We start from the raw sequence: 17,031 nt of genomic DNA on the forward strand, positions 1-17,031 counted from the left end.
GATGGGAGGGGAGTTTGGGGGAGAATGGCTACCCGTATATGTACGGCTGAGTCCCTTTGCTGTGCACCTGAAACTATCACAACATTGTTAATTGGCTATACTTCTATATAAAATAAAAAGTTTTTTAAAAAAGATTAAATTGGCTGAGATTTAAATTTTTTAATTAAAATTTGGATTGCAATATCTCTGATGGTGGAGTTATAATGGTTTTTATTTCCTTTTTTGCTAATCTGAATTTTTCCAGAAAAGGTAAAATTAAATAGATTAGGTTTAATGGGCTACCTATAGCATTGGGTTGACCAAAAGGTTCGTTCGTTTTTTTCCGTAAGATGGCTCTAGTAGCACTTAGTTGTCTTTTTCATTCAAAACAATTTTGTTAGAGTGTGACAGCTGTCATACAAACATGCATTTAAAAAAAGACATTAAAATTGGTGAATATTTGTGTAGCCATTTTAATATTGAAGATGAAAGAAAAAAGCAACATTTTCGACATATTATGCTTTATTATTTCAAGAAAGGTAAAAATGCAACTGAAACACACAAAAAGATTTGTGCAGTGTATGGGAAGGTGCTGTGACTGATCGAACATGTCAAAAGCGGTTTGCAAAGTTTCGTGCTGGAGATTTCTCGCTGGACGATGTTCCAAGGTCGGGCAGACCAGTTGAAGTTGAGAGCCATCAAATCAAGACATTAACTGAGAACAATCAACGTTATACCACGCGGGAGACAGCCGACAGACTCAGAATATCCAAATCAAGCACTGAAAATCTTTTGCACCAGCTTGGTTATGTTCATCGCTTTGATGTTTGGGTTCCACATAAGTTAAGCGAAAAATACCTTCTTGACTGTATTTCCACATGTGATTCTTCTTAAATGTGATGAAAACGTTCCATTTTTAAAATAAATTGTGACGGACGATGAAAAGTGGATACTGTACAACAACGTGGAATGGAAGTGATTGTGGGGCAAGTGAAATGAACTACCACTAACCACACCAAAGGCCAGTCTTCATCCAAAGAAAGTGATATTGTGTATACGGTGGGATTGGAACGGAGTCCTCTATTACGCGCTTCTTCCAGAAAACCAAATGATTAATTCCAATAAGCACTACTCCCAGTCAGACCAACTGAAAGCGGCACTCGACGAAAAGCGTCCAGAATTAGTCAACAGAAAACGCATAATCTTCCATCAGAATAACACAAGACTGCATGTTTCTTTGATGACCAGGCAAAAACTGTTACAGCTTGGCTGGGAAGTTCTGATTCATCTGCCGTATTCACCAGACATTTCACCTTCGGATTTCCATTTATTTAGGTCTTTACAAAATTCCCTTAATGGAAAAAATTTCAATTCCCTGGAAGACTGTAAAGGCACCTGGAACAGTTCTCTGCTAAAAAAGATAAAAAGTTTTGGGAAGATGGAATTATGCAGTTGCTTGGAAAATGGCAAAAGGTAGTGGAACAAAAGGGTGAATACGTTGTTCAATAAAGTTCTTGGTGAAAATGAGCTTTATTTTTACTTAAAAACCGAAGGCACTTTTTGGCCAACCCAAAAATATGATGTTCTTATTTAAATTTGGTTAATTACATCTTTTTTCAAGAACTTTACTCCTAAACTTGTCTTGCAAGGAATCCAGAAAGAACAGTAGCAGGGAAATGTAAAACAGCATTCTAAACACATACCGGTTCCTTTGTACTGTTTTCTTTAGAACAATCTCAGAATTGTAAAATGCTGAATGAAAGACACCACTGATTTGAGGCATATCATCACATCACAGAATCAAAGTCTAAATACTTACACTAATACGTAGTTTCAGGGTACTGATGTAACCACCTAGGAACCAGTCACTCTAAAACAACTCTACAATAGGAGCTTTCCAGATACGTTGTTTCATGCTTCTGTAATGCTATCCTTTGGCACAAATATGACACATACCTAGAATTGTGACTACAATTTTTGCGGTCTCCCAACACCAGAGAAATCACATACCACCTCTAATTATTCCCCCAGGTGGGTGTAGCAAGGAAGGTGTCGGAGATCTTTAGAGGAAGAAAGTTACTGCATAAATAGTGCACGGTCCAACAACAATAAAAACATTTCATTAATTATCTAACCCAGGCACTGGACCAAAGGATCTCTCTTGTTATTGTTCCTTGTTTGCTTTTTCCTTAAACCGTGCTTGGCAGGTGCAATGTGGAAGAGAAAGAGGGACAAGAAATGCCAACTGTGGTTTAAGTTAACATTCAAGTCAACCCAGTGGTCAGGCTCTGGGTGTGGGACCAGCCTGACCTTCCTCCTAAGCCTTAGCTGCTTCTCCTAACTCCTTGTCCTTCCACCATTTTGAACCTTTTTACATTTCGAGCATGTAAAATCTCTTAGGGGAATGAGGTGTACCAAGTAGTCCACAGTGTTTTTGGTTTTAATCTGAAGTATACTTATTAAAACATAATATAAAGATATACTAAAACTATTATATTTCTTCAGCTATGTCTAAAATATTGGAGTATCTGACACCACTGTGTGAATATATGCATGTTCTGAAATCCCTTTATTTTTCTTTCAAGGATTAATTTTTGGTTTTCTCAAATGTGCTTAAACTTTCCTGTTATCCTGTCCTTCTGTTTCTTTTTGTTTTTGTTTTTTTTAACCTCTGTAAACAGCCGAAACACACATTCATTTCTTCATAGTGGTCTTTCTCTAATTTTTAGCTTCAAATTCTCCTTTGGGTTGATCCTGTGAACTTTCCTTCACGAAGGCTTATTTTCTGCCAAGACTTGCAACTGTTAACTGTGGTTTCCACTTCAGCAGGAGCTGACTGCCTTGAGAAGCAAGGCAAGTTCTGGGTCATGGATGCCCACAGCAGGCTCTTATTAGCCTCTGCAGGGGCCTATGGGCTTTATCTGTACCAGACTAGTTTTTAAATTTTCAATTTTAGATTTAGAGAAAAATTGCAAAAATAGAGTGTTTCTGTATACCTTTTACATAGCTTCCCCTAATATTAAAGTTAGCAGAACCAATAAATGAACCTCTGTACGATACTGCTAACCACACTATAGACTGTATTTGGATTTCACCATTTTTTCCACTGATAACTTTTGTTGTTCTAGAATCCTATCCAGGTTTCCACATTTCATTCCTTTGTTGTGTTCCACTGTGTTTTGTAGTTCCTCTTGTTTTTCTCAGTTTCAAGGGGTTTTTATTTTCTTGAGTTTCATAAACTCCAGGTTTACCCCATTACCTTTCCAGATTATACAAACGTCGATCTTCTCGGTTATCTTTCTAGACTGTAGTCCTAATCTTTTAATTCCAAAATGAATCTGCTCTTAACGGAAGCATCAATTTGATTAGTGGGGAGCCGTAAAGCAAAACAGTTGAGTGGAAAGGAGTGGCACCAACCAGTGTGAGTGACAATTCTGCAAATTCCACACACTGAATAGACTGTTTTCAACTTAATTCTTTGGAAGATGAAAGTACTAGGTGTTCTCATGAGGGACACAAAAATTAGAGAAAACATCTCACACAACTTGCACATTTTGCAAATGAGAGAATTATCATGTTGCAAAGGAAATAAACAGAAAATCTCACTTGACACCAATTCATAGCATTTATTGACATTTCCATTTAAAATGCTAGGAAAGCTGTATAAATTGTAAACATGGAAACCAAACACTTGCATAAATTATCTCAAAAACTCTACAGCACATTAGAAAACAGTGCAGCTAATTGAAGGGTAGAAACATAACCAGCAAGAAGGGAGGGTTCGATTACTAAATCATATACCCATACTGAAATTTAAGGGCCCGTTTGAGACCAGCAAACCATGATTGTCAAGTTCAAACTGCAGTATTGAGCCCACGAGTGCCCTCAATTTACTCTGCATATTTTCGTACGTTAATACTCATAATCTAGGAATGAGGGTGCAGGAAGAGTCATAAGGACATGGGCCTTGACAACGTCGGAGGAGACAAGTGGGCATCTCAGAGCGGCTCGGCTAAGCCGCCTTTCCCGTAAGGGTGCGCCTCGCCCGATCCCCATGCTCCCTAGACTGTGCCCCGGAGAAGGGCAAAGTGGAGAGTCTCTACTCCCCTTTTCTGAAATTAACCCTCTGTTGCTTAGAGCAACCGAGCCCATTGGTGGAGCCTCTGTTCCCCCTAGTGCCCCCTCCTCCTTCCCCACATCTGCAGGAGGAACAGTACAGGGAGCCTGGCTAGAAGTTGGCCCTGTACTATTCCGACCTTGCACACTTAGGGGGTCAAGTTAGGAACGCTGGGAATCTGCTGGACATGAGAAGGGGCTATTCATGATGTTCCAAATTGTCCAGAAAGATTCCGTGGAATCAGGGACCTCGAGACCCAAATCACTTCAATTTTCGCTGTCCCTTCTACTTATCCACTCTTTCTTTAAATGTGAAGTGGCCCCAGAGCAGAAAAACCTACAGGAAGAAGGAAAAGCAAAGAGCCTGCATGATTATCTACCCTGTGGAAAAGGAATTTGGACAGAGTGCCTCAGAGGCAGACATTCCTTCCTTCTTTCACTTGCTCACTGGTTCCCAACTTGGCTTCATGTTTCCAAGGCATCTGATATTCTTTTCCTAAATGTCAATGCGCTGCGTGTTAAGATAAATTGTCAAGTGTTCTGTTACACACACAGCATGGAATGAGGATCGTACCGTGAGGTTTCGGTTTTCAAGTCTTTTTCATAAAATTAGAGAAAGGAGTCCTAGTTTAAACAATGAACATCACCAAGGATATCAAAAGAAACCTGAAATGCACACACTCCTTGTACGCTAGGTAACAAGTGTGAGCCTAATACAGTTTATGAGTGTGTTACAGCAGCTGCTCAGAGAAACCCCTCTCACCTGTTACGAGAATATCCATGACGGTGCTGGATTAAACGTAAAAATGAAGTTCAAGTTACCATCCCATAAAAATGTGCTTTGAAAAAAAACCCCCAGAAACGTGGTTTGTGTTCAAATGGTCTACATGCAGGTGCAGAAGTAGACTTCTTCACGCTCCTGCCTGGAACAAAGGTGGGCTCTGGAGACTGGCTTTGGGGACTTGCTCTGGAGGTAGAAATGAAATGGCTAAAACATCTACAGTGAAAGCGGGCGTGGTACTTAACACTGGAGCCCCCTGCCCACCCACCCAGAACCTTAACCAGCTCTCCTTCCAACCAACAGATTCATTCATGTCTAGGAATCTCGTATGAAAGGGATAGAGAAGTGTATTTAATGATTAACTCCTGAAGTACTGCAAATGCAAATCAGTGTCCAAGTGACTGGTTTGGTCACTGGAGCACTAAGTTGTGCAAACGCAGTAAACGCTGACCCTGTACACAGTTCAACAGGAGGCCCATAAAGCACGGAATTACCTGTTTCAGCCCGAAGCCTCCAGGTGTCCCTTCACCTGTGCCCTGCACCACAGACCTCAGGCCCTGAAAAATCTGGTTGGCAAAAAACAGCTTAAGTCTGCTGCTCAAAACACGTACCACCAAAAAGAAAACACGCTCTGAAATTAAGTATAATCTGGAGGAAAATGTGTAGGCAGCTGTAAAGAAGTCAGATATATTTATTTATAACCCACCTATGCTCCACAAAGGATTAAATGTGGCCGAATGGCTGATCCTTGAGATCTGCTCTAAGCAGGAGACCCCGGTGGAGGTCTATTTTCACACTTGACGTTGGTCATCCAGCAGTTCCTGGGACTCTCCCCTCCCCTTCAGAACGGGTCTCTTCCTCCGCCGACCTTCTTCCCAAGCCTGGTCATTTTCTCGCTGTATTCCTGCAAATGTATCCTCATAGCATCACTTCCTCCTCTTATAAAACTCCCTCGACCGTGCAGTTAGGGATTTTGTCCCCATATTGGAGCGGATCAGGATCAAGATTATTTTCAACGGCAGCTTCGCCCACTTTCTCCATCCGGCTCTTCCCACACCATCTCACCATGTGCCTGGGAAGCTCCTGTCTTCCTTAAAGTAGCTTCTGACATTGAGTTCTCCCCCAGATCCCACTGTTTCCCTATGTGCAACTTCCATTCCTCCTTCTGAGTGCCTAATGCACTTGTGTCCTTTCGGTGAATCTTACTGATGTTTAAACCACGTTCTTTTTCCTTTTCTTCCATCTTCTATAGCCATGCGTATTGTCTGATTCAGATTCTAAGATCTCAGAAGGCAGGGCTCCCGTTGACTTATTTGGTGCCAGGAACAGCAGTAACTCAGGAGCAGGAAGATGCATGATAATTGAGAGTTAACGGTGAAGGAAGTGAATTTAAAGCAAAGCAGGAGAGAGGAAGCGGAGTCACACGGGGCCTCTAGTTTTCCTCTGGTTCCCTCCACGGGAACTCGTTCACTGGGAGGCCACAGCAGATCAGATCACCCCTCCCACCACAATCACACAGATAGTCTACATTCTCACAGTGCTTTGTGCTCCCTCCTCAAGGGACGTGTGCACATGTGACCATATCTGATTCTCTCAATGAGAATTTTCCTGGGAGGCGGGCAGGGGAGGCCTGTTCTCGTTTGGCTGATGGGGAAAATGAGGCTTAGAGAAGGGACCTGACACAGCTGGTTAGTGATTGTGTAGATTCTGAAAACGATCATTTCTCCAAACAATCGTCTCTAAAACTCTGACTCAAATTTATAACTCTTGTTATTACCACTAGAACTTTTCAAAGAGGAAAAAAGAACAGACGTAAAATTTAACTTTTCATTTTGTGGTGCTTCAATAAATGGAACTCCAGAGCCACTCGTGACTGCCACAAGGACCTTTCGTTACGTAGATCCCGTTCACTGAGTGGTGCTCCCCATGACAGCTAGTCTGTTCTGAATCTCGTGATGGTCAAACTGAGTGCACACTGAGTATGCTTTATGGCCAACACAAGAGTGCCGGGGATCCCACTGGCCTGCTCACACCCACCACACATCAGCCGTTGTTTATTCCACGTCATCTTTGGTCTTGACGTCGGTTTAAAAGTGTATCGGTTCTAAGAAGAAAAATACAGGTAGAATCTCCTTATGCTAGTTTGAAAGGCATCAAAACTGCTACTGCAGCCCCATTTAAAACAGAGGCCCGTTCCTGCCATGTACTAAGGAGGTAATCATGTTCGTACAATCTGCGTGTGAACACTGAGGACAAAGAGCAGAATGGGAGGAGAGGGGCCAGCATTTACCCCACCAGCTGGCACTCAATCTGAATTCACCGTAAGGTGTCCATGATAAAATGCTGCTTGGATCTCTGAAATTCTTAATTACACATTCAAGAAACCTGGTATTTTTGAATGACATGCAAGGAGAATCTCCACTCTGGGCAAGTCTGGTATTTAACCAAGACCAAGAGGTAAGAATCAAGCCCAGATCGGGGTCTTCTCTCCCCCGTTCTTTGGAGCCTGTGAGGGTCACCTAAAAAGGAGTTCCCATTCCTTTATTTAGCATCCTCAAGAGACTTGTCTTCCTGCACTCCCCCTTTTTCAGAGGTGCAAAGATGAAAAATGGCTACATTTTAATTTCCCAGAACCAACTTCCCCTGGATTGTGAGACTCTGGGTCTATACAACAGGCTTAATTAAGGAAGGGCTGAAACATGACTCTGAAAACCCAATGATTACACTTTAGGAACCTGTTTTAGCTGCTTCAGGGTTCTTAAAATTTGACACAGATACACAGATTTTGACCAGTCACAACCCCGTGTTCTGCCTGTGTATCTGTTATTTAATTAAAGATATCAGTTGATCTACTAAAAAAGGGTTCATGGAAATTTGTTATCTAAGTCTGTTTTTCTTCTTCATTTCACTCAGGTCCCAGAAAACAGAACAGCCCTTGTTACTCTATTCCTTACTCCACTTTGGGAAGGGGAGACATGTTTCCTTCAAGGGTCAATCTCAAGTAGGAGGACCCCTCTGTTGGGCCCAAAGACGGTTTTAACAGTCGCTAGACGGAGTCAGGGACAATAGAATCAGAAATCAGAAGGAACATTTTTTCTCCCTCGTGGTCTCAAAGCTCTTCTTTCCTTTCTTGACTCATTACGAAGAAGCTGAACAGAACTCAGTTTCATTTCCAGGTCTCGAACACAGGGAATGTGATTACCATGAATGCATCCATGGATAACCAACCATTCAGTGGTCCTAGGAATTTTGACAGATCATTTTTGCTTATGTAAGATTTCTCATTCAAACATAATTTGGGAGCAACTCAAAAGTGCAAGGATTCATTAGGACCTCCTGAAAGCCTCTTTCTTTAGGCCTGGCCTGGATGAAGACATGTACTCAAATGAGATGCAATGAGCAGTTGCATGTGTCCGATTCACAAACCACAAATACAATTAAGAATGTAAATCTAAACTCTGATATGTATTTTGAAAAACCAAATAAATATTAAGCTTTTTCCATTTTGGGAGGCTTTTTTTTTCCCCTTTCTAGAACAAAATGAAACCTTCCACATATCCTTCCACTGAGAAAGCCAAAGTTGCATTTCACAGACGACATGAAGGGCTCTTGGAGCTGTAGCACCAGAAGTAGAAGGAAAATGCAGTTGATGGCTTCGTTTGGAATCATCAGGCTCTACAATCTATCATTTGGTTTCTCACTAGTAGCTTCTTAAATTCCCAAACAGTCTTAGTATTCGTGTTGTTAATATTACTATTAAAATAAGTTCCTATGGAGGAAAAGAGGGAAATTAAGCTGTTAATGTCTTCAAATCTCTTTTCTCAGAAAACAAAGCAGCAGGTTCATTGTACAAACCAGTCTGAATCACATCTTCCCACGGAAATACTAGATTCCTTTAATCCCTACACCATCTACACATTTTCATCTTTCACCTTTAAAAAAGAGACTAACTTAGTCATTTCATTAGCTTAGAATCGTGGTTTGTCTTTCGTGAAGTGCTGCTGGCTTTTAGCCAAAAGTACATAACTTTCAACTGAACCCAGGTGGTCACAAAATTGCCAACGTATTAAAAGCATCATGAGCTGTCACGTGACTTATGGCATCTTTTACAATTGCAACTTGTTCCCTTACTTGGGCCCTCAGCCCAGGAGATGCTTGTCCTCTTCCAAACACCTGCTCAGTTGATTTCCTTTTAGTCTTGCTTCCACAGGAAGCGGATACTTGGCAAATCTGCAAGGTGAGGCCGATCAGCTGTGGAAGTTCTGCACGGTGGTCTGCTTCTGGGAGAGCCGGAGCAGCTCCTCGCGGATAGCTTTGATGAGAGAGGCTGAGGAGTGGCTGGGCTGGAGGTCTTCCGTGGAGCTGGCAGGGTAGGCCAGCCCGGCGCCCGGCAGCCCCCTGTGTGCGAGGTTCCCAGGAGGAGCCGAGGGCTCCCGACCTGAAGTCCTTGGCACCTGGAACAGCGGTGATGAATACTCCTGATGTCCGAGCACATGTGTCTGAAAAACATGGCAAACGTTACTGTACTTCCCACGTGAAAACAGAAGGGAAGATCAGATGCAAACTGGCATTGGACGTGCTCCGCCCATCTCCCACCCAACAACTCAGCCTCCCAGGACAGGGATGGAGAGAAGTAACTGCAGACAAATTGCTCGAGGGAGAGCAGTACAATAAAGAAGCCCATGAACTTAACAAGCCCCTAGGGACTTCCCTGGTGGTCCAGTGGGTAAGACTCTGTGCTCCCAATGCAGGGGGCCCTGGTTCAATCCCTGGCTGGGGAACAAGATCCCGCATGCATGCCGCAACTAAGAGTTCACATGCCACAACTAAGAAGTCCACATGCCACAACTAAGAGTCCACATGCCACAACTAAGACCTGGCCCAGCCTAAATAAATAAATAAATATTTTTTAAAAAAACAGAAAACAAGGGCCTATAAGCACTTGCTTAAAGACAGACAGAAAGAATGAATGTGCAGTCGGCCCCACTGGCTAATCCCTGCACTGCCGTGTGTGGAAGTGAATGGGCTGCTGGGGAACCAGGAAGGGCCCTAAAGAGCTGGACAGAGAGGGAGGTCAGAGCAGCCCACGGATGGGAAGGTCGGATGATGATGTCTGCTCAAAGGGATAAGCACATACTGGCAGACCGACCGACAGGAACAGCAACTGCCTTTGCTCAGAGTCCAGAGCCCAAGGAAGGTATGATGAGAACACAGACTGGGCCCACAGGACAGCAACGAGATCACAAAGTCATCTTCCACCCTGTCTGTCCGTGTGTCTGTGTATCAGTGCTCTGTAGAGCCTTTTCTTTAAAAAGCTATCTGCGCCAAAACATACAATAGTTTTGCTGATGTTGGCAAAATACAGATCGAGCATTCCTTTGAAAGAATTATACTTTTCAGTGATCTTTTTCCATATTTTTTCAGTGAAAAATCTCTTTACACACACACACACTACGTCTGTGTTTTCACTTGTGCGAAGAGCAACCTGATAGCCTGGTAAACATGACAGTCAAGCCCTAGAAAACCTTCTACATTTCACTTCTCCAAATCACGACCGAGAGGCCCTCTAAAAGTGCATGTCGGATTTGACGGGAAAACCCAGAACACCTCATGAAACTAAGCTGGGCACAGAAAAAGCAAACTGTCAGCAAATGTAAAGCAGAGACCTGAGACTATAAGGATAGCCATGTGTCCTTCAGGGGAACATTATATCCTAAAGTTAATTTCTTTCCACTGAGTAAAAGCATCCAGTCACCAAGGGAATTTAGTGTATCTGCTGGAAAAGCATGTAAGTGCAACGAAAGCTGAGGCAGAGTGATGAGGATAAAACAAAAAATATTATTTTGGTTTGTGTTGTCAAATTCATTAATTTAATCCCCTTCGGTATAAAATTCTTGAGAAAAATGAAAGCATTTGTAGAAATTACCGGTGCTCATATTGATTCCATTCCTATCAAGGAGTGACCACAGTGATAAGAAGCCTCCAAAAGATGACGTATGTATTGCGACGTCCCAAACAGTTGGCTTATGGCAAAGGCACCTACTCACGGTGGTTATAATGGAAATGACATTAACCAACAACAAAGCTCAAATGGAGAGCAAGGAGGTAGGTGAGATCATGAATATTTATATAGTGATCACACCAAAGATCAAGTCCAGATTTTATAGGTTCAAACACACTCCTTAAAGGTTAAAATTAGAGACAGAAAGTAGGATGGTGGTTGCCTGGAGTTGGGGGGAGCGGCGAATGGGGAGTTTGGGTTTAATGGGTATAGAGTTTCAGGTTTTCAGATGAAATGAGCTATGGAGATGGATGGTGGGATCGTCACATAATATTACGAACATATTTAAAACCACTGAGGTGTACACTTAAGAAGGGTTCAAACGGTAAATTTTATGCTGTGTATTTTACCATAATTGAAAAAAATGGTAGGAAAAGTAACTGTTTCTTAGGCCTCTTGCAGACTTTTCATAATGAAAATTGCTTTTATTATTTTTAAGTTTTTTTAATGGATCTTTATTGGAGTATAATTGCTTCACAATACTGTTAGTTTCTGTTGTACAACAAAGTGAATCAGCCATACACATACATATGTCCCCATATCCCCTCTCTCCTGAGCCTCCCTTCCATCCTTCCTATCTCATCCCTCTAGGTCATCGCAAAGCACCGAGCTGATCTCCCTGTGCTATGCTGCTGCTTCCCACTAGCTAACTATTTTACATTCCGTAGTGTATATATGTCAATGCCACTCTCACTTTGCCCCAGCTTTGCCCTCCCACCCTGTGTCCTCAAGACCATTCTCTATGTCTACATCTTTATTCCTGCCCTGCAACTAGGTTCATCAGCATCATTTTTTTTTGATTCTATATATATGTGTTAACAGAGAGTATTTGTTTTTCTCTTTTTGACATACTTCACTCTGTATGACAGACTCAAGGTCCATCCACCTCACTACAAATAACTCAATTTCGTTTCTTTTTATGGTTGAGTAATATTCCATTGTATATATGTGCCACATCTTCTTTATCCATTCATCTGTCGATGGACACTTAGGTTGCTTCCATGTCCTGACTACTGTAAATAGTGCTGCAATGAACACTGTGGTACATGACTCTTTTTGAATTATGGTTTTCTCAGGGTATATGCCCAGTAGTGGGGTTGCTGGGTCATATGGTAGCTTTATTTTTAGTTTTTTAAGGAACCTCCATACTGTTCTCCATAGTGGTTGTATCAATTTACATTCCCAACAGTGCAGGAGGGTTCCCTTTTCACCACACCCTTACCAGCATTTATTGTTTGTAGATTTTTTGATGATGGCCATTCTGACTGGTGTGAGGTGACACTTCATTGTAGTTTTGATTTGCATTTCTCTAATGATTAGTGATGTTGAGCATCTTTTCACATACCTCTTGGCCATCTGTATGTCTTCCTTGGTGAAATGTCTATTTAGGTCTTCCACCCATTTTTTAGATTGGATTGTTTGTATTTTGATATTGAGCTCCATGAACTGTTTGTATATTTTGGAGATTAATCCTTGGTCTATTGTTTCATTTGCAAATATTTTCTCCCATTCTGAGGGTTGTCTTTTCGTCTTGTTTATGGTTTCCTTTGCTGTGCAAAAGCTTTTACATTTAATTAAGTCCCATTTGTTTATTTCTGTTTTTATTTCCATTTCTCTAAGAGGTGGGTCAAAAAAGATCTTGCTGTGGCTTATGTCAAAGAGTGTTTTTCCTATGTTTTCCTCTAAGAGTTTTATAGTGTCTGGTCTTACATTTAGGTCTTTAATCCATTTGGAGTTTATTTTTGTGTATGGTGTCAGGTGATGTTCTAATTTCATTCTTTTACATGTAGCTGTCCAGTTTTCCCAACACCACTTATTGAAGAGGCTGTACTTTCTCCACTGTTATGTTCTTGCCTCCCTTGTCGTAAATTAGGTGCCCATATGTGCGTGGGTTTAACTCTGGGCATTCTATCCTGTACTGTTGATCTATATTTCTGTTTTTGTGCGAGTACCACACTCTCTTGATTACTGTAGCTTTGTGGTATTGTTTGAAGTCAAGGAGCCTGATTTCTCCAACTCCATTTTTCTTTCTCAAGATTGCTTTGGCTATTCGGGGTCTTTTATGTTTCCATACGAATTGCAAAATTTTTTGTTCTAATTCTGTGAAGAATGTCATTGGTAGTTTGATAGGGATTAAACTGAATCTGTAGATTGGTTTGGGTAGTATAGTCATTTTCACAATATTGATTCTTCCAATGCAAGCACATGGTATATTTCTCCATCTGTTTATGTCATCTTTGATTTCTTTCATCAGTGTTTTATAGTTTTATGAGTACAAGTCTTTCGTCTCCTTAGGGAGGTTTATTCCTAAGTATTTTGTTGTTGTTGTTGCGATGGTAAATGGGATTGTTTCCTTAATATCTCTTTCTGATTTTACATTGTTGATGTACAGGAATGCCAGAGATTTCTAGGCATTAATTTTGTATCCTGCAACTTTACCAAATTCACTGATTAGCTCTAGTAGTCTTCTGCTGGCATCTTTAGGATTCTCTATGTATAGTATCATGTCATCAGCAAACACTGACAGTTTTACTTTTCTTTTCCAATTTGTATTCCTTTTATTTCTTTTTCTTCTCTGATGGCCGTGGCTAGGACTTCCAAAACTATGTTGAATAAAAGTGGTGAGAGTGGACATCCTTGTCTTGTTCCTGATCTTAGTGGAAACGCTTTCAGTTTTTCACCATTGAGAATGATGTTTCCTGTGGGTTTGTCATATGTGGTCTTTATTATGTTGAGGTAGCTTCCCTCTATGCCCACTTTCTGGATAGTTTTTTTATCATAAATGAATTTTGAACTGAATTTTGTCAAAAGCTTTTTCTGCATCTATTGAGAGGATCATGCGGTTTTAATTCCTTAATTTGTTAATGTGGTGTATCACATTGATTGATCTGCATATACTGAAGAATCCTTGCATCCCTGGGTTAAATCCTACTTGATCATGGTGCATGAACCTTTTAATGTGTTGTTGCATTCTGCTTGCTAGTATTTTGTTCAGGATTTTTGCATCTATCTTCATCAGTGATACTGGTCTCTAATTTTTTTGTGTGATATCTTTTGCTGGTTTTGGTATCAGGGTGATTGTGGCTTCATAGAATGAATTTGGGAGTGTTTCTCCCTCTGCAATTTTTTGGAAGAGTTTGAGAAGGATCAGTGTTAACTCTTCTCTAAATGTTTGATAGAATTTGCCTGTGAAGCCATCTGGTCCTGGACTTTTGTTTGTTGGAAGATTTTTAATTACGGCTTCAATTTCATTATTTGTGATAGGTTTGTTTATATTTTCTAATTCTTCCTGGTTCAGTCTTGAAAAATTGTACCTTTCCAAGAATTTGTCCATTTCTTCGTGGTTGTCCATTTTACTGGCATATAGTTGTTTGTAGTAGTCTCTTATAATCCTTTGTATTTCTAGAGTCAGTTGTGATTTCTCCTTTTTCATTTCTAAGTTTGATTTGCATCCTCTCCCTTTTTTTCTTGATAAGTATCTTCTCAAAGAACCAGCTTTTAGTTTTATTGATCTTAGCTGCTGTTTTCTTTGTTTCTAGTTCATTTATTTCTGCTCTGATTTTTATGATTTCTTTCTTCTACTGACTTTGGGTTTTCTTTGTTCTTCCTCTGGTTGTTTTAAGTGTAGGGGTGGATTGTTTGAGAGTTTTCTTTTCCTTGAGGTGAGACTGAATTGCTATAAACTTCCCTTTTAGAACTGCTTTTGCTACATCCCATAGGTTTTGGGTCATTGTGTTTTCATTGTCATTTGTTTCTATGTATTTTTTAATTTCTTCTTTGATTTCTTCAGTGATCTCTTGGTAACTTAGCAGAGCACTGTTTAGCCTCCATGTATTTGTGTTTTTTTACAGATTTTTCCCTGTAACTGATTTCCAATCTCATAGCATTATGGTCAGAAAAGATGCCTGATATGATTTCAATTTTCTTAAATTTTCTGAGGCTTGATTTGTGACCCAAGATGTGATCTATCCTGGAGAAGGTTCCGTGTGCACTTGAGAAGAAAGTGTATTCTGCCACTTTGGGGTGGAATGTTCTATAAATATCAATTAAATCTATCTGGTCTATTGTGTCATTTAAAGTTTGTGTTTCCTTATTTTCTGTTTGGATGATCTGTCCATTGGTGTTCAGTGGAATGTTAAAGTCCCCTACTATTATCGTGCTACTGTTGGTTTCTCCTTTCATGGTTGTTAGCATTTGCCTTATGTATTGAGGTGCTCCTATATTGGGTGCATAAACATTTATAATTGTTATATCTTCTTCTTGGATTGATCCTTTGACCATTATGTAGTGTCCTTCTCTGTCTTGTAATAGTCTTTATTGTAAACTCTATTTTATCAGATACGAGTATTGCTACTCTAGCTTTCTTCTGATTTCCACTTGCATGGAATATCTTTTTCCATCCCTTCACCTTCAGTCTGTATGTGTCCCTAGGTCTGAAGTGGATCTCTTGTAGACAGCATATATATAGGTCTTGTTTTTGTATCCATTCAGACCCATTTTATATGGGTATTGTTTTTGTATCTGTGTCTTTTGGTTGGGGCATTTAATCCATTTACTTTCAAGGTTATTATTATGTATATTCTTATTACCATTTTCTTAATTGTTTTGGGTTTGGTTTTGTAGGTCCTTTTCTCCTCTTGTGTTTCCCACCTAGAGAAGTTTCTTTAGCATCTGTTGTAAAGCTGGTTTGGTGGTGCTGAAGTCTCTTAGCTTTTGCTTGTCTGAAAAGCTTTTGATTTCTCCATCGAATCTGAATGAGATCCTTGCTGGGTAGAGTAATCTTGATTGTAGGTTTTTCTTTTTCATCACTTTAAGTATATCCTGCCACTCTCTTCTGGCCTGCATAGTTTCTGCTGAAAAATCAGCTGATAACCTTATGGGGGTTCCTTTGTATGTTACTTTTTGTTTTTCCCTTGCTGCTTTTAATATTTTTTCTTTGAATTTAATTTTTGTTACTTTGATTAATATGTGTCTTGGTGCGTTTTTCCTAGGGTTTATCCTGTATGGGACTCTGTGCTTCCTGGACTTGGGTGACTATTTCCTTCCCCATGTTAGGGAAGTTTCGACTATAATCTCTTCAAATATTTTCTTAGACCCTTTCTTTTTCTCTTCTTCTTCTGGGACCCCTATAATTCGAATGTTGGTGCGTTTAGTGTTGTCGCAGAGGTCTCTGAGAATGTCTTCTTTCCATTCTTTTTTTCTTATTCTGCTTCTCATCAGTTATTTCCACCATTTTGTCTTCCAGCTCACTTATCCATTCTCCTGCCTCAGTTATTGTTATTGATTCCTTCTAATGTATTTTTCGTTTCAGTTATTGTGTTGTTCATCTGTTTGTTTGTTCTTTAGTTCTTCTAGATCTTTGTTAAACATTTCTTCTATTTTCTCAATCCGTGCCTCCATTCTATTTCTGAGATTCTGGATCATCTTTATTATCATTACTGTGAATTCTTTTTCAGGTAGATTGCCTATTTCCTCTTCATTTATTTGGTCTCGTAGGTTTTTACCTTGTTCCTTCATCTGTGACATATTTTTTGGCTGTCTCATTTTTTTTTTTTTAATGAGTGGGATTGTGATCCTGTCTTACTGGTTGTTTGGCCTGAGGCTTCCAACACTGGGGTTTGTAGGCTATCGGGTAGAGCTGGGTCTTGGTGCTGAGATGAGGACCTCTGTGAGACCTCAGTCCAATGAATACTCCCTGGGGTCTGAGGTTATTTGTTATCCAGTGGTTCTGACATGGAGCTCCCACCGCAGGAGCTTCGGCCCGGTGTCTGGCTCATGAACCAAGATCCCGCAAGCCACGTGGGGTGGCAAAAAAAAAAAAAAGAGAGAACAATAACAAAGTAAAAAATAAAATTAGACTAGGAAACTAACAGATATGTTAGAAAGAATATAAAAATAAAAATATAGATGAATCAACAACCGGAAGGAACAATGGAACCACAATAGTAAAAAAGAGGAGGAGGGAGAAGAGAAAGAGAAAAAAAAAAAAAAAAGAAAAAAAGAAAAAACAGGGAAAAGGCCTTGGCTGTGGAGGGCGGGGCCTAAGCAAGAGCTAGGTTTGGGCAGTGGGCGGGGCCTATGCTGAGGACCCACA

At 40.5% G+C, this 17,031-nt stretch overlaps 1 protein-coding gene across 1 annotated transcript in view; it reads right to left on the bottom strand.

Annotated features, from left to right (window-relative positions):
• Positions 1-9,123: 9,123 nt before the first annotated feature.
• The window catches only part of KIAA1549 (KIAA1549 ortholog), a 147,282-nt gene continuing 139,374 nt past the window's right edge, over positions 9,124-17,031 (bottom strand). The window contains exon 20 of the mRNA XM_065883799.1: positions 9,124-9,375. Within this exon, the coding sequence (XP_065739871.1) occupies positions 9,124-9,375 (252 nt within the window). The remainder of the gene's footprint in view (positions 9,376-17,031) is intronic.

Source organism: Phocoena phocoena, chromosome 9 (assembly GCF_963924675.1).
Source record: "Phocoena phocoena chromosome 9, mPhoPho1.1, whole genome shotgun sequence".
In the NCBI taxonomy this organism is placed as follows: domain Eukaryota; kingdom Metazoa; phylum Chordata; class Mammalia; order Artiodactyla; family Phocoenidae; genus Phocoena; species Phocoena phocoena.